At 50.7% G+C, this 18,435-nt stretch overlaps 1 protein-coding gene across 2 annotated transcripts in view; it reads left to right on the top strand.

The window, feature by feature from the left end:
- LOC137536616 (RING finger protein 122-like) overlaps nucleotides 1-18,435 on the top strand; it is a 46,672-nt gene that overhangs the window by 26,526 nt on the left and 1,711 nt on the right. For both annotated transcript variants that reach the window (XM_068258870.1, XM_068258871.1), the window contains exon 5: nucleotides 6,620-6,702. In XM_068258870.1, the coding sequence (XP_068114971.1) occupies nucleotides 6,620-6,702 (83 nt within the window). The remainder of the gene's footprint in view (nucleotides 1-6,619; nucleotides 6,703-18,435) is intronic.

Genomic DNA, 18,435 nt, shown 5'->3' on the forward strand with positions numbered 1-18,435 from the left:
CTGTCGCCTGAGGGATTGATCCATATCGGTGGCGGGCAACAGTCCTCAGACGTGTGTACAAGGCTTAGGTCAAATGCTTGCCTGTGTGTTAGACTGGTGCTTTGGCTTCACTATTATGCACGTTATTTCCCTGGAATAGGTATGCAGCCAGAGAGGTCAGAACACTGATCTGCATCTTCCCTCTAGGTAGAGTTGGGTCGAACGGTTCGCCTGCGAACGGTTCCATGCGAACTTCAGTGGTTCGCGTTCGCGTCCCGCAGGCGAACCTTTGCGGAAGTTCGGTTCGCCCCATAATGCACATGGAGGGTCAACTTTGACCCTCTACATCACAGTCAGCAGGCCCAGTGTAGCCAATTAGGCTACACTAGCCCCTGGAGCCCCACCCCCCTTATATAAGGCAGGCAGCGGCTGCCATTACGGTCACTCGTGTGCTGCCTGCGTTAGTGAGAGTAGGGCGAGCTGCTGCAGACTGTCTCTCAGGGAAAGATTAGTTAGGCTTAACTTGTTCCTGTCTGGCTGCATACCTGTTCTGTGAACCCACCACTGCATACCTGTGCTGTGAACCCACCACTGCATACCTGTGCTGTGAACCCACCACTGCATACCTGTGCTGTGAACCCACCACTGCATACCTGTGCTGTGAACCCACCACTGCATACCTGTTCTGTGAACCCACCACTGCATTCCTGTGCTGTGAACCCACCACTGCATACCTGTTCAGTGAACCCACCACTGCATACCTGTTCAGTGAACCTGCCACTGCATACCTGTTCTGTGAACCCACCACTGCATACCTGTTCAGTGAACCCACCACTGCATACCTGTTCAGTGAACCCACCACTGCATACCTGTTCAGTGAACCTGCCACTGCATACCTGTTCTGTGAACCCACCACTGCATACCTGTTCAGTGAACCCACCACTGCATACCTGTGCTGTGAACCCACCACTGCATACCTGTGCTGTGAACCCACCACTGCATACCTGTTCAGTGAACCCACCACTGCATACCTGTGCTGTGAACCCACCACTGCATACCTGTTCTGTGAACCCGCCACTGCATACCTGTTGTATTCAGTGAACCTGCCACTGCATACCTGTTCTGTGAACCCGCCACTGTATACCTGTTCTGTTCAGTGAACCCGCCACTGCATACCTGTTCTGTTCAGTGGACCCGCCACTGTATACCTGTTCAGTGAACCCACCACTGCATACCTGTGCTGTGAACCCACCACTGCATACCTGTTCTGTGAACCCACCACTGCATACCTGTTCAGTGAACCCACCACTGCATACCTGTTGTGTTCAGTGAACCCGCCACTGCATACCTGTTCTGTTCAGTGGACCCGCCACTGTATACCTGTTTAGTGACCCCGCCACTGCATACCTGTTCTGTTCAGTGAACCCGCCACTGTATACCTGTTCAGTGAACCCGCCACTGCATACCTGTTGTGTTCAGTGAACCCGTCACTGTATACCTGTACTGTTTAGTGAACCCGCCACTGCATACCTGTTGTGTTCAGTGAACCCGCCACTGTATACCTGTACTGTTTAGTGAACCCGCCACTGCATACCTGTTGTGTTCAGTGAACCTGCCACTGCATACCTGTTCTGTGAACCCGCCACTGCATACCTGTTGTGTTCAGTGAACCCGCCACTGCATACCTGTTCTGTTCAGTGGACCCGCCACTGTATACCTGTTTAGTGAACCCGCCACTGCATACCTGTTGTGTTCAGTGAACCCGCCACTGTATACATGTTCAGTGAACCCGCCACTGCATACCTGTTGTGTTCAGTGAACCCGCCACTGTATACCTGTACTGTTTAGTGAACCCGCCACTGCATACCTGTTGTTTTCAGTGAACCTGCCACTGCATACCTGTTCTGTGAACCCGCCACTGCATACCTGTTGTGTTCAGTGAACCCGCCACTGCATACCTGTTCTGTTCAGTGGACCCGCCACTGTATACCTGTTTAGTGAACCCGTCACTGCATACCTGTTGTGTTCAGTGAACCTGCCACTGCATACCTGTTCTGTGAACCCGCCACTGTATACCTGTTCTGTTCAGTGAACCCACCGCATCAGTGCGCATACCTGTGCAGTTAAGTGAACCCACCTACCTACGTGAGTGCACGCAGTGTGATATACCACTCCGTGCATACCCGATATGGACAAAACAGGTAGAGGAAGAGGTAGTGCCAGAGACAGAGGAAGGCCACCCGGCAGGTCTGCGCGAGGTCGTGTAAATGTAATTTCGTGTGGACCTGGCCCACAGTACAGTGCTCGGAAGAAGGCACGTCCCATCACGTCCCAAGATTGTCAGGACGTGGTTGAGTATTTAGCCACACAGAACACCTCATCTTGCTCAGCCACCAGCGCTACTACTAGCACCACTTCCGCTGCATTTGACACTTCGCAAGAATTATTTAGTGGTGAAATCACTGATGCATAGCCATTGTTGTTACAGCCAGATGAATTTTCACCAGCTCATATGTCTGCGTTACGCGGCAACACTATGGATGTAACGTGTAAGGAGGATGAAGGACCTACTGATGGTGCATGTTTGGATTTTTCTGAGTCAAGCGAAGCTGGGCAGGATGACTACGATGATGACGATGATAGGGATCCTCTGTATGTTCCCAATAGAGGAGATGAAGAGGGGGACAGTTCAGAGGGGGAGTCAGAGAGTAGTAGGAGGAGAGAAGTTGCTGAAAGAAGCTGGGGCAGCTCTTCATCAGAAACAGCTGGTGGCAGAGTCCGGCACCATGTATCGCCACCTATGTACAGCCAGCCAACTTGCCCTTCAGCATCAGCTGCTGAGGTCCCCATAATGCCCACATCCCAGGGTGGCTCAGCGGTGTGGAAATTTTTTAATGTGTGTGCCTCAGATCGGACCAAAGCCATCTGTTCGCTCTGCCAACAAAAATTGAGCCGTGGAAAGGCCAACACTCACGTAGGGACAAGTGCCTTACGAAGGCACCTGGAGAAAAGGCACAAACAGCAATGGGATGGCCACCTGAGCAAAAGCAGCAGCAGCACACAAAAGCAAAGCCACCCTCCTTCTCCTCTTCCTCCTCCATCAGGTGCATTATCTGCTTCTGCCGCTTTCTCCCTTCCACCTTCACAGGCACCCTCCTCCACTCCGCCTCTGCCCTTGAGCGATTCCTGCTCCTCTGCCCACAGCAGCAGTCAGGTGTCCGTGAAGGAAATGTTTGAGCGGAAGAAGCCAATTTCAGCCAGTCACCCGCTTGCCCGGCGTCTGACAGCTGGCGTGGCGGAACTGTTAGCTCGGCAGCTGTTACCATACCGGCTGGTGGACTCTGAGGCCTTCCGTAAATTTGTGGCCATCGGAACACCGCAGTGGAAGATGCCAGGCCGCACTTATTTTTCGAGAAAGGCCATACCCCAACTGCACCGTGAAGTTGAGAGGCAAGTGGTGTCATCTCTTGCGAAGAGCGTTGGGTCAAGGGTACACCTGACCACGGATGCCTGGTCTGCCAAGCACGGGCAGGGCCGCTACATTACGTACACAGCCCATTGGGTGAACCTGGTGGTGAACGATGGCAAGCAGGGCGCAGCGGACCAAATTGTGACACCTCCACGGTTTGCAGGCAGGCCTCCTGCCACCTCCTCTCCTCCTGCTACATGCTCTTCGCTGTCCTCCTCCTCCTTGGCTGAGTGGCAGTTCTCCTCTCCAGCTACACAGCCCCAGCTCCGCAGGGCCTATGCTGCATGCCAGGTAAGACGGTGTCACGCCATCTTAGACATGTCTTGTCTCAAAGCGGAGAGTCACACTGGAGCAGCTCTCCTGGCTGCTTTTAAGAAACAGGTGGATGAGTGGCTGACCCCGCACCACCTGGAGATAGGCAACGTGGTGTGCGACAACGGCAGCAATCTGCTTGCTGCTTTGCATATGGGGAAGCTGACACACATACCCTGCATGGCACATGTCATGAATCTAGTGGTTCAAAGATTTGTGGCAAAGTACCCTGGCTTAGCGAATGTCCTGAAGCAGGCCAGGAAGTTCTGTGGGCATTTGAGGCGGTCTTACACAGCCATGGCACGCTTTGCGGAAATTCAGCACAAAAACAACATGCCGGTGAGACGCCTCATTTGCGATAGCCCGACTTGCTGGAACTCGACCCTGCTCATGTTCTCCCGCCTGCTAGAACAGAAGAAAGCCGTGACCCACTACCTCTACAACTACAGTAGAATGAAACAGTCTGGGAAGATGGGGATGTTCTGGCCCGACAACTGGACACTGATGAAAAATGCATGCAGGCTCATGCGGCCGTTTGAGGAGGTGACCAACCTGGTGAGCCGCAGTGAGGGCACCATCAGCGACTTAATTCCCTACGCTTACTTCTTGGAGCGTGCTGTGCGTAGAGTGGCGGATGAAGCTGTGAATGAGCGTGACCAGGAACCGTTACGGCAGGAACAGGCATGGGACCAATTTTCATCAGACCCAGCTGTTTCCTCAACACCTGCGGCAGCACAGAGGGGGGAGGAGGAGGAAGAAGAGAAGTCGTGTGCAGAAGACGAGTCAGACTCAGAGGTTGATGAGCAAGGTGTTTCTTTGGGGGAGGAGGAGGAGGAGGGGACAGCGGCAGGAGAACAACCGCAGCAGGCGTCGCAAGGGGCTTGTGCTGCTCAACCTTCCCGTGGTATTGTTCGCGGCTGGGGGGAGGAGGTTGACTTACCTGACGTCACTGAGGAAGAGCAAGAGGAGATGGAGGGTACTGGATCCGACTTTGTGCAGATGTCGTCTTTTATGCTGTCCTGCCTGTTGAGGGACCCCCGTATAAAAAACCTCAAGGGGAATGAGCTGTACTGGGTGGCCACACTACTAGACCCTCGGTACAGGCACAAAGTGGCGGACCTGTTACCAACTCACCGGAAGGTGGAAAGGATGCAGCACATGCAGAACCAGCTGTCAACTATGCTTTACAATGCCTTTAAGGGTGATGTGACAGCACAACGCCAGCAAGGTACCACTGCCACTAATCCTCCTCCCGTGTCCACGCAGTCAAAGACAGGACGCTCCAGCGATCTCATGGTGATGTCGGACATGCGGACGTTCTTTAGTCCAACGCCTCGCCGTAGCCCTTCCGGATCCACCCTCCACCAACGCCTGGAACGGCAGGTAGCCGACTACCTGGCCTTAAGTGTGGATGTAGACACTGCTGTGAACAGCGATGAGGAACCCTTGAACTACTGGGTGTGCAGGCTTGACCTGTGGCCAGAGCTGTCCCAATTTGCCATCCAACTTCTCTCCTGCCCTGCCGCAAGCGTCCTGTCAGAAAGGACCTTCAGCGCAGCTGGAGGCATTGTCACAGAGAAGAGAAGTCGCCTAAGTCACAAAAGTGTTAAGTACCTCACCTTTATCAAAATGAATGAGGCATGGATCCCGGAGGGCTGCTGCCTGCCCCAAGACTAAGTCAGTCCCCGCACACACAGCATCTCTGCCTGCACGCCGTGTGACTGGCTGCCTGGCCTGCCCCAAGAAGACTAAGTCGCTCCCAGTCCCTCCACACAGCATGTCTGCCTGCAGGCCGCTTCACTACCTTCTCCGCCACCACCAACAGGGTCCGGGACTCCAGGCGGATTGCTGAATTTTTTTAGGCCGCTGCTAGCAGCGGCCGCTGTAATAATTTTTCTGGTGCGTGTACATGACTGCCTAATTTTACTGGCTGCACTGCGGGCAGCTGCAACAACAAAAGAAAAGGCATGTACATGCGCCCATTCCCCTTCGTGATCATTACCTTGCCGTGGTGAAGGGGCTTGCGTATCACAATGAAGCAATGACCGGCGCCTAGATGAGTGTCTCGGGGGGCACACAAAAGATAATAAGGTCGTTGCTTCATTGTGGTCAGACCAAATTTGATCAGCTGGACAGTCACTGTTCTGTCATTCAGCTACATCAGCCAGGCGACCATATGGGCTGTAAAGCCACCAAAACCTGCACTCTCGCCATGGTGCGCACCAGTCCAGCACGGCCGTCACTACACAAACAGCTGTTTGCGGTGCGTTACACGGTGAGTTTGGTGTGTCAGTGTGAAGCAGTACCTTAATTACACTACCTGATTGATGTATACACATGCAAGATGTTTTAAAGCACTTTAGGCCTGTCATTTAGCATTCAATGTGATTTCTGCCCTTAAAACGCTGCTTTGCGTCAAATCCAGATTTTTCCCGGGGACTTTTGGCATGTATCCCACTCCGCCATGCCCCCCTCCAGGTGTTAGACCCCTTGAAACATCTTTTCCATCACTTTTGTGGCCAGCATAATTATTTTTTTTTTCAAAGTTCGCATCCCCATTGAAGTCTATTGCGGTTCGCGAACTTTAACGCGAACCGAACCTTCCGCGGAAGTTCGCGAACCAGGTTCGCGAACCTAAAATCGGAGGTTCGGCCCAACTCTACCTCTAGGTTACTGATACTTAAATTCATGAAAGCAGAGGATCAACATTGCAGTCAGGCAATCAACATTTTTAAGAAGTGGTTTGCATGAACATGCAGGGTATCCGCAGCTATCTAGATGAATTATTTTAGAGAAAACCTTACAAATTGCTGTAAATGTACATACCATATAAATAATACTTGGATTTTCTATCCACAGCAAGTGTGTGCAGTGTGTCTGGAGGAGTTTAAGGTGAAGGAGGAGCTTGGTCTGTGTCCCTGTACTCATGCCTTCCACACCAAGTAAGTACTGGCTGGGAGAGGGGACAGCGTCTGCTACAAAGACTGCGGCAAGGCCACTTATTCTGCAAACCTGCCGAGGCCAGCTTCAGAGATTGTATATTTCCTGGAAATAAACAGAAATGCAGGCTGCCATTCCTACCCATTGAAAGAAAGTTCTTTGGCTGTCATGTTGAACTTGGTATTGCCTACACTGACCACGTAGGGGGGTACAAGAACAACCAATCATTATACTGGCCATGTAGGGGGACACAGGAACAGCCAATTTTTACACTGAGCACATAAGGGAACACTGGCGCGGCACAGCAACAGCCAATTGCTTTTCCTGTATCCCCCTATATGGTCAGTGTATATTAGCAGTCCATGCAACAGGCCCGAAACAAGCATGTGGAAAGTTTTCATAGTACCTGTTCTGCATTCTCTGAGTCTGTGACTAAGGATATGTACACATATCCAATTTTGATTGGCCAGTTGTATCACCTGCATGTAATATGAGAGCTTATCTACACAATTTATGCATAGTATTCAAAATCAGTTTATCCTCATACTACACAGTGAAATAATACTACAGTGGTAAAATCAACCAATCAAAATGGGATGTGTGTACACACCCCAAAAATCTGATTTAGTGGTTCTTTCATACCAGCAACTTTACACAAACTTTACCATGACCTACTATGAATTTTTTTTTTTTTTGCGTTCCATTTCAGTATTCAGAATCTCAAACAGCCAGTATAGCTTTCATGCAGAATGCCAGAAAACAACTGAACTAGTGCTGTGTGTGCTAAGAGTTTATAGTCCCTAAGATCAGAGCCGGTTCTCTCATGAGGCAAGGTGAAATATTTGCATCAGGCGCAGAGTTTTCAGGGGCAGCATTTTTGTACTGTGTGTACCTTCCTGAGGAGGATTGAAGTGGCTGAGGGTGAGCAGTTTGTTTGTCATTGTCACAGACTCACAGCCAGCCAGAGTGCTATTGTGTTGAACTGCAGCATGTCATGTGAGAACATTAAATGAAGCAGAGTAAATAGTCGGGTGTTGTGTGATCATTCCAAATCGGACGGGGGAGGGGGGGGGGGGGGTCTGCATCTTCACAAGTTTGCCTCGGGCAGCAAAAAGTCTACAACCGGCCCTGCCTGAGATGCTGCCTATAACAGTATTTAACCATACACAGAACATGCAGCCATCCAACATTACACTGGTCAGTAGAAAGATAGAACTTACAGTTTTGTACACAGTAGAGAGGAATGGCAGCACATCTGAAACCAAGCTGCCCCTGAGGGCCCTTTTCCACCAGCGCAATCGCTACGGTTTGCTTTTTAACATAGGAATCGCGGTAGGTCATTTCCACTACCGCGATTCGTTTTTGCCGGGAACGCGAACGCGCGGCGGAGCGATATTTGCCGCGATTTTGCTATGCAGTGCATAGCATAGCAAAATCGCGGCCGCGAACATCGGGGAATCGCCGGTAATTGCGATTCAGCAATCGCTAGCGTTCAGCGTGAACGCTAGCGATTGCTAGTGGAAAAGGGCCCTGACTGACTGACTCTATCTGCATAGAGCTGCAAGTCCTCTTAAAGACACAACTGCGCTCGTTACAGTTGAGAAAGGTGCTAAACATTTAATCCACATCCTCCATGTGGTGTTTAGTACCTGTCTCAGCTGTAAGGAGCACAGTTGTGTATTTAAGAGGCCCTGCAGTGTCAGTCAGGTGCAGCTTGGTTTTAGATTACATTGGACAACACATTTTTAAAAAAATGTTTTGCTTCCTTAATGCGGATCTCCGGACTAATTTAAAAATCTTGTAGCCTCCCTGTAAAGAAAGTTATAGTTAGCTGCGCTGTCCTGTCCCGTGAAGCCGACCCGAAGACCCCGCATCATCCCACTTCCGGGATCTGGCCCCGCCTCCCCTCTCTGCCTGGAAACGCCCAGCTGTTTACTGCAGCGGCTGAATTGTGTGCTCAGCGAGCAGGTACCATGCAGCAGCAAGCAGTTATGAGAGTTTGACAGTCTTTTCACTGCCTATCAACTGCTTGTGGAAAAGAAATGAGTGATTGATTGGCCTGCTTAAAGAGAAACTCCGACCAAGAATTTAACTTTATCCCAATCAGTAGCTGATACCCCCTTTTACATGAGAAATCTATTCCTTTTTACAAACAGACCATCAGGGGGCGCTGTATGGCTGATATTGTGGTGAAACCCCTCCCACAAAGAAATTCTGAGTACGTACTCTTGGCAGTTTCCTGTCTGTGAACCTTGTTGAATTGTGGGAAATAGCTGTTTACAGCTGTTTCCAACTGTCAAAAAAGCATGCAGCAGCTACATCACCTGCCAACAGTAAAAATGTCACCATGTAAACTTTGCCTTTCACTCGAACCTGGCAACCTTGGCTTTCAGCCTCGGCCTCACTGGGTCTTCAGTCCTGTGCTCTCTCCTTCTAGGGGCGGCGAATACTGAATTGCTGTAAGACTTTATCTGAATTTTTCTCAATAAAATATTTTGAAACTAAAAATGTCACCATGTAATAAATGTCAGAATGTAAATCAGGGATTTAAAAGATTTTACAATGGGCAAACACTGACTAAATCATTTATACATAATTATTGTAAAAATAAATCACTTTTTTATTACATTATTTTCACTGGACTTCCTCTTTAAAATGATTAATAATTTTCAACTGACTGTGTCATGTAGGAGCTTTGAAACACAATATTATTATTATTTATTAGATTTATATAGCACCAACATATTACGCAGCGCTGTACAATAAATAGGATTACAGACAATGATAACAGGGGTGACAGAACAATACAGGTAAAAGACAATAGATACAACAATACAGGTAATAGCAATAAGATACCCAACACAATGCAGATAGTAGTACAATGCCAGATCATAAACTGGAGTGGTAGTGGTAAAAATTACCAGTTCCATATTCTGAGTAAAGAGCACACAGTCAAGTATGATACACAAGCTGAGAGGGCCCTGCCAAAGGCTTACAATCTAGAGCAGGGGTCAGGAATCTTTTTGCCTGAGAGAGCCATAAACGCCACATATTTTAAAATGTAATTCTCTGAGAGCCATACAATATGTTTAAAACTGGGACAGGTGCGCATGCGCAGAGGGGGGCTCACGTCCCTGTTGCCATTGTGATGTGTATACAGTTAATCCGCCGGGCAGCGGAAATATCAGAGACGTCTTCAGCTTCTCTTGGGTTTCAGCAACATCAGCAATTTCCCAGATAGGAGAAATACTGACTAACAGCTTGTACAATTAGCTAGCTGACTTGGGGATTGATTCACTTTGTAGGACGGGATCTCGTCCAACAAAGTAGCTGGACCTGACAGGGTCCAGAGTGGGACAATTGGAGCAGCCGTTCATTTTGGGGTAGTGCGAGTAAGTTAGTAGTGCATGCTACAGCAGAAGCATGCCTACTTTGACATTGTTATTTGCGCTGACACACTAGGCTGCGCTGCTTGAGCTGTGTAGCTTAGTGAATCAACCCTACTGATTTGTATGTGAGCCAGATGCAGCCATCAAAAGAGCCACATGTGGCTCCTGAGCCATAGGTTCCCTATCCCTGATCTAGAGGGAGGGGTTGGTGACACGAAAGGAGGGGTTGCATCAAGAAGTTATTGGCAGACAGGATTAGGGCAGTGTTGAGTTGATGTAGGCCTCCTTGAAGAAGTGAGTTTTGAGTGCTTTTTTTGAAGGTGTTGAAGGTGGGAGCGAGCCTGATGGGCAGTGGGAGAGAGTTCCACAGCATGGGGGCAGCTCTAGTGAAGTCCTGCAGTCGTGCATGAGAGTTTGAGAAGTGTGGGGTGGTTAAGAGGAGGTTGTTGGAGGAGCGAAGTGGACGGCTAGGTGTATATCTGCTGACCAGGTCAGAGATGTAGGTTGGGCAGGACTTGTGTATGGATTTGTATGCCAAACATAGGATCTTATCTACCATATTTATCAATCAATATTCTATAGATTATCATATAGAATACATGACTATCATTTTCAAGGGCATTATGCCTTGAATACACCCCTAGGCATACCCACACTACATACGGTATATATTTTAATATGAGCAATATTCCTACATTATGCCTGTACTAGCAGACCCAAGCCCGTTTAAAAACGGGCTCTAGGGTCTGTGTTTTTGTGATTGGCAGCAAATCTGATAAAGCTGAAAGTTTTGATGAAGCAGACAAATATTGTAATATATTATAAGGTTAAAAAAAAAAATCATGGTTTGAAATTCACCTATCTTAAATGTATTATTTTATATGTATTACTAAATTTGCAGTTTCTAAAAAATCTTATGTGATGCTAAAGCTAGTTCTGTAATCGGCATCAACAACTCTCATCAAAGACACCAAAAATGATTTAGGTAGCAAAAAATGTTTCCCAGTGTAATTAATCTGCTTATGACTATTCTGGCCAATAGTCCCTTGGAATACTATGGTGTATAGAAACTAGCATTGAACCTCTGGGAAAATGAGCACCAAACTGCCGTGTCATTTAGGCCTTGCTCTATACATCAGCTGTACATCAGAGCAGGCCTTAAAGGATTCCTGAGGCAAATAATTGCATCTCTCTTTGCTTAATTGGGGTTTCTTCCAGTCCCTAGAAGTCCTTTGCCGCAGCTCCGGTCCTCCCTGGTGTCCCGCTGGCTGCCTGTAATTATCGCTGACCCATTGGCGGATCAGCGCAGGCGCGCATCCACATGACCGGGTGCCTCCAATGACGCGGACTCGCTCTCGAGCGCTTGCGCAGAAACACACTGATCTGCTGATGGGTCGGCGATGCTTACAGGTGGCCAGCGGGACCCCAGGGAGGACCGGAGCTGCGGCAAGAGACCCAAAGGACTTCTAGGTGCTGGAAGAAGCCCCAAGTAAGCCCAAAAGAGATTTATTTGCCTCGGAAGTCCATTACGCTGGCCATACACTGGCGGATGTGGCCAACATATAGATACCTCTCTCACACAGTTATCTGAGTCTAGTCGGCTCTCGCCTGTCGACGAGCATCTTATCTCCCCCCCGCAAGCTCTGCTTCCTCTCTCTTCTCTCCCAGGGGCCGGTGTCATGTGAAATACTAGAGGCCTAACAGTACAGGCACTATGGCAAGTACCTTATGCGACCACAAGAGGCCTCTAGTGTTTGAGCTCTACTGTTTATCAATAGAGTTGGGCCGAACGGTTCGCCGGCGAACGTGGTTCTCGCGAACTTAGGTGGTTCGCGTGCGGGTGCCGCACGCGAACGCTTTGCGGAAGTTCGGTTCGCCCCATAATGCACCTGAGGGTCAACTTTGACCCTCTACATCACAGTCAGCAGGCCCAGTGTAGCCAATTAGGCTACACTAGCCCCTGGAGCCCCACCCCCCCTTATATAAGGCAGGCAGCGGCGGCCATTACGGCCACTCGTGTGCCTGCATTAAAGAGAGTAGGGCGAGCTGCTGTCTGTCTCTAGGGAAAGATTAGTTAGGCTTAGCTTTTCCTGGCTGCATACCTGTTCTGTTCAGTGAGCCCTCAGCCCACTGCATACCTGTACTGTGATCCTGCCACTGCATACCTGTTCAGTGATTCTGCCAGTGCATACCTGTTCAGTGATCCTGCCACTGCATACCTGTTCAGTGATCCTGCCAGTGCATACCTGTTCAGTGATCCTGCCACTGCATACCTGTTCAGTGATCCTGCCAGTGCATACCTGTTCAGTGATCCTGCCACTGCATACCTGTTCAGTGATCCTGCCACTGCATACCTGTTCAGTGATCCTGCCACTGCATACCTGTTCAGTGATCCTGCCAGTGCATACCTGTTCAGTGATCCTGCCACTGCATACCTGTTCAGTGATCCTGCCAGTGCATACCTGTTCAGTGATCCTGCCACTGCATACCTGTTCAGTGATCCTGCCAGTGCATACCTGTTCAGTGATCCTGCCACTGCATACCTGTTCAGTGATCCTGCCACTGTATACCTGTTCTGTGAACCTGCCACTGTATACCTGTTCTGTTCAGTGGACCCGCCACTGTATACCTGTTCTGTGAACCCGCCACTGTATACCTGTTCTGTTCAGTGGACCCGCCACTGTATACCTGTTCAGTGATCCTGCCACTGTATACCTGTTCTGTGAACCCGCCACTGTATACCTGTTCTGTTCAGTGGACCCGCCACTGTATACCTGTTTAGTGAACACGCCACTGCATACCTGTTGTGTTCAGTGAACCTGCCACTGCATACCTGTTCTGTCAACCCGCCACTGTATACCTGTTCTGTTCAGTGGACCCGCCACTGTATACCTGTTCTGTGAACCCGCCACTGTATACCTGTTCTGTTCAGTGGACCCGCCACTGTATACCTGTTTAGTGAACACGCCACTGCATACCTGTTCTGTGAACCCGCCACTGTATACCTGTTCTGTTCAGTGGACCCGTCACTGTATACCTGTTTAGTGAACACGCCACTGCATACCTGTTGTGTTCAGTGAACCTGCCACTGCATACCTGTTCTGTGAACCCGCCACTGTATACCTGTTCTGTTCAGTGGACCCGCCACTGTATACCTGTTCTGTGAACCCGCCACTGTATACCTGTTCTGTTCAGTGGACCCGCCACTGTATACCTGTTTAGTGAACACGCCACTGCATACCTGTTCTGTGAACCCGCCACTGTATACCTGTTCTGTTCAGTGGACCCGCCACTGTATACCTGTTTAGTGAACACGCCACTGCATACCTGTTCTGTGAACCCGCCACTGTATACCTGTTCTGTTCAGTGGACCCGCCACTGTATACCTGTTTAGTGAACACGCCACTGCATACCTGTTCTGTTCAGTGGACCCGCCACTGTATACCTGTTCTGTGAACCCGCCACTGTATACCTGTTCTGTTCAGTGGACCCGCCACTGTATACCTGTTCAGTGAACCCGCCACTGCATACCTGTTCTGTGAACCCGCCACTGTATACCTGTTCTGTTCAGTGGACCCGCCACTGTATACCTGTTCAGTGAACCCGCCACTGCATACCTGTTCTGTGAACCCGCCACTGTATACCTGTTCTGTTCAGTGGACCCGCCACTGTATACCTGTTTAGTGAACACGCCACTGCATACCTGTTCTGTTCAGTGAACCTGCCACTGCATACCTGTTCTGTCAACCCGCCACTGTATACCTGTTCTGTTCAGTGGACCCGCCACTGTATACCTGTTCAGTGAACCCGCCACTGCATACCTGTTCTGTTAACCCGCCACTGTATACCTGTTCTGTTCAGTGAACCCGCCACTGTATACCTGTACTGTTCAGTGAACCCACTGCATCAGTGCGCATACCTGTGCAGTTAAGTGAACCCACCTACCTACGTGAGTGCCCGCAGTGTGATATACCACTCCGTGCATACCCGATATGGACAAAACAGGTAGAGGAAGAGGTAGTGCCAGAGGCAGAGGAAGGCCACCCGGCAGGGCAGGTCTGCGCGAGGTCGTGTAAATGTAATTTCGTGTGGACCTGGCCCACAGTACAGTGCTCGGAAGAAGGCACGTCCCATCACGTCCCAAGATTGTCAGGACGTGGTTGAGTATTTAGCGACACAGAACACCTCATCTTGCTCAGCCACCAGCGCTACTACTAGCACCACTTCCGCTGCATTTGACACTTCGCAAGAATTATTTAGTGGTGGTGAAATCACTGATGCACAGCCATTGTTGTTACAGCCAGATGAATTTTCGCCAGCTCATATGTCTGCGTTACGCGGCAACACTATGGATGTAACGTGTAAGGAGGATGAAGGACCTACACGTTTGGATTTTTCTGAGGCAAGCGAAGCTGGGCAAGATGATTACGATGATGACGATGACGATGATAGGGATCCTCTGTATGTTCCCAATAGAGGAGATGAAGAGGGGGACAGTTCAGAGGGGGAGTCAGAGAGTAGTAGGAGGAGAGAAGTTGCTGAAAGAAGCTGGGGCAGCTCTTCATCAGAAACAGCTGGTGGCAGTGTCCGGCACCATGTATCGCCACCTATGTACAGCCAGCCAACTTGCCCTTCAGCATCAGCTGCTGAGGTCCCCATAGTGCCCACATCCCAGGGTGGCTCAGCGGTGTGGAAATTTTTTTATGTGTGTGCCTCAGATCGGACCAAAGCCATCTGTTCGCTCTGCCAACAAAAATTGAGCCGTGGAAAGGCCAACACTCACGTAGGGACAAGTGCCTTACGAAGGCACCTGCAGAAAAGGCACAAACAGCAATGGGATGGCCACCTGAGCAAAAGCAGCAGCAGCACACAAAAGAAAAGTCACCCTCCTTCTCCTCTTCCTCCTTCAGGTGCATCATCTGCTTATGCCGCTTTCTCCCTTGCACCTTCACAGGCACCCTCCTCCACTCCGCCTCTGCCCTTGAGCGGTTCCTGCTCCTCTGCCCACAGCAGCAGTCAGGTGTCCGTGAAGGAAATGTTTGAGCGGAAGAAGCCACTTTTGGCCAGTCACCCCCTTGCCCGGCGTCTGACAGCTGGCGTGGCGGAACTGTTAGCTCGCCAGCTGTTACCATACCGGCTGGTGGACTCTGAGGCCTTCCGTAAATTTGTGGCCATCGGAACACCGCAGTGGAAGATGCCAGGCCGCACTTATTTTTCGAGAAAGGCCATACCCCAACTGCACCGTGAAGTTGAGAGGCAAGTGGTGTCATCTCTTGCGAAGAGCGTTGGGTCAAGGGTACACCTGACCACGGATGCCTGGTCTGCCAAGCACGGGCAGGGCCGCTACATTACCTACACAGCCCATTGGGTGAACCTGGTGGTGAACGATGGCAAGCAGGGCGCAGCGGACCAAATTGTGACACCTCCACGGCTTGCAGGCAGGCCTCCTGCCACCTCCTCTCCTCCTGCTACATGCTCTTCGCTGTCCTCCTCCTCCTTGGCTGAGTGGCAGTTCTCCTCTCCAGCTACACAGCCCCAGCTCCGCAGGGCCTATGCTGCATGCCAGGTACAACGGTGTCACGCCATCTTAGACATGGCTTGTCTCAAAGCGGAGAGTCACACTGGAGCAGCTCTCCTGGCTGCTCTTAAGAAACAGGTGGATGAGTGGCTGACCCCGCACCACCTGGAGATAGGCAACGTGGTGTGCGACAACGGCAGCAATCTGCTTGCCGCTTTGCATATGGGGAAGCTGACACACATACCCTGCATGGCACATGTCATGAATCTAGTTGTTCAAAGATTTGTGGCAAAGTACCCTGGCTTAGCGGATGTCCTGAAGCAGGCCAGGAAGTTCTGTGGGCATTTGAGGCGGTCTTACACAGCCATGGCACGATTTGCAGAAATTCAGCGGAAAAACAACATGCCGGTGAGACGCCTCATTTGCGATAGCCCCACTCGCTGGAATTCGACCCTGCTCATGTTCTCCCGCCTGCTAGAACAGAAGAAAGCCGTCACCCAGTACCTCTACAACTGGAGTAGAACGAAACAGTCTGGGAAGATGGGGATGTTCTGGCCCGACAACTGGACACTGATGAAAAATGCATGCAGGCTCATGCGGCCGTTTGAGGAGGTGACCAACCTGGTGAGCCGCAGTGAGGGCACCATCAGCGACTTAATTCCCTACGCTTACTTCTTGGAGCGTGCTGTGCGTAGAGTGGCGGATGAAGCTGCGAATGAGCGTGACCAGGAACCGTTACGGCAGGAACAGGCATGGGACCAATTTTCATCAGACCCAGCTGTTTCCTCAACACCTGCGGCAGCACAGAGGGGGGAGGAGGAGGAAGAAGAGAGGTCGTGTGCAGAAGACGAGTCAGACTCAGAGGATGATGAGCAAGGTGTTTCTTTGGGGGAGGAGGAGGGGACGGCGGCAGGAGAACAACCGCAGCAGGCGTCGCAGGGGGCTTGTGCTGCTCAACCTTCCCGTGGTATTGTTCGCGGCTGGGGGGAGGAGGTTGACTTACGTGACGTCACTGAGGAAGAGCAAGAGGAGATGGAGGGTACTGGATCCGACTTTGTGCAGATGTCGTCTTTTATGCTGTCCTGCCTGTTGAGGGACCCCCGTATAAAAAACCTCAAGGGGAATGAGCTGTACTGGGTGGCCACACTACTAGACCCTCGGTACAGGCACAAAGTGGCGGACCTGTTACCAACTCACCGGAAGGTGGAAAGGATGCAGCACATGCAGAACCAGCTGTCAACTATGCTTTACTATGCCTTTAAGGGTGATGTGACAGCACAACGCCAGCAAGGTACCACTGCCACTAATCCTCCTCCCGTGTCCACGCAGTCAAAGACAGGACGCTCCAGCGATCTCATGGTGATGTCGGACATGCGGACGTTCTTTAGTCCAACGCCTCGCCGTAGCCCTTCCGGATCCACCCTCCACCAACGCCTCGACCGGCAGGTAGCCGACTACCTGGCCTTAAGTGTGGATGTAGACACTGCTGTGAACAGCGATGAGGAACCCTTGAACTACTGGGTGCGCAGGCTTGACCTGTGGCCAGAGCTGTCCCAATTTGCCATCCAACTTCTCTCCTGCCCTGCCGCAAGCGTCCTCTCAGAAAGGACCTTCAGCGCAGCTGGAGGCATTGTCACAGAGAAGAGAAGTCGCCTAAGTCACAAAAGTGTTAAGTACCTCACCTTTATCAAAATGAATGAGGCATGGATCCCGGAGGGCTGCTGCCCGCCCCAAGACTAAGTCAGTCCCCGCACACACAGCATCTCTGCCTGCACGCCGTGTGACTGGCTGCCTGGCCTGCCCCAAGAAGACTAAGTCGCTCCCAGTCCCTCCACACAGCATGTCTGCCTGCAGGCCGCTTCACTACCTTCTCCGCCACCACCAACAGGGTCCGGGACTCCAGGCGGATTGCTGAATTTTTTAGCAGCGGCCGCTGTAATAATTTTTCGGGTGCGTGTACATGACTGCCTAATTTTTCTGGCTGCACTGCGGGCAGCTGCAACAACAAAAGAAAAGGCATGTACATGCGCCCATTCCCCTTCGTGATCATTACCTTGCCGTGTCGAAGGGGCTTGCGTATCACAATGAAGCAATGACCGGCGCCTAGATGAGTGTCTCGGGGGGCACACAAAAGATAATAAGGTCGTTGCTTCATTGTGGTCAGACCAAATTTGATCAGCTGGACAGTCACTGTTCTGTCATTCAGCTACATCAGCCAGGCCGACCATATGGGCTGTAAAGCCACCAAAACCTGCACTCTCGCCATGGTGCGCACCAGTCCAGCACGGCCGTCACTACACAAACAGCTGTTTGCGGTGCGTTACACGGTGAGTTTGGTGTGTCAGTGTGAAGCAGTACCTTAATTACACTACCTGATTGATGTATACACATGCAAGATGTTTTAAAGCACTTTAGGCCTGTCATTTAGCATTCAATGTGATTTCTGCCCTTAAAACGCTGCTTTGCGTCAAATCCAGATTTTTCCCGGGGACTTTTGGCATGTATCCCACTCCGCCATGCCCCCCTCCAGGTGTTAGACTCCTTGAAACATCTTTTCCATCACTTTTGTGGCCAGCATAATTTTTTTTTTTTCAAAGTTCGCATCCCCATTGAATTCTATTGCGGTTCGCGAACTTTAACGCGAACCAAACGTTCCGCGAAAGTTCGCGAACCCGGTTCGCGAACTTAAAATCGGAGGTTCGGCCCAACTCTATTTATCACATGACACAGGCCCCCAGGAGAGAATAGACAGGAAGCAGAGCCCAGCTGTGGAAAGAAGACAGGAGACGGATAGGTGAAAATAAGCTCCGCTGCTGTGTCGGCCATCG

This window comes from Hyperolius riggenbachi, chromosome 10 (assembly GCF_040937935.1).
Source record: "Hyperolius riggenbachi isolate aHypRig1 chromosome 10, aHypRig1.pri, whole genome shotgun sequence".
NCBI classification, from domain to species: domain Eukaryota; kingdom Metazoa; phylum Chordata; class Amphibia; order Anura; family Hyperoliidae; genus Hyperolius; species Hyperolius riggenbachi.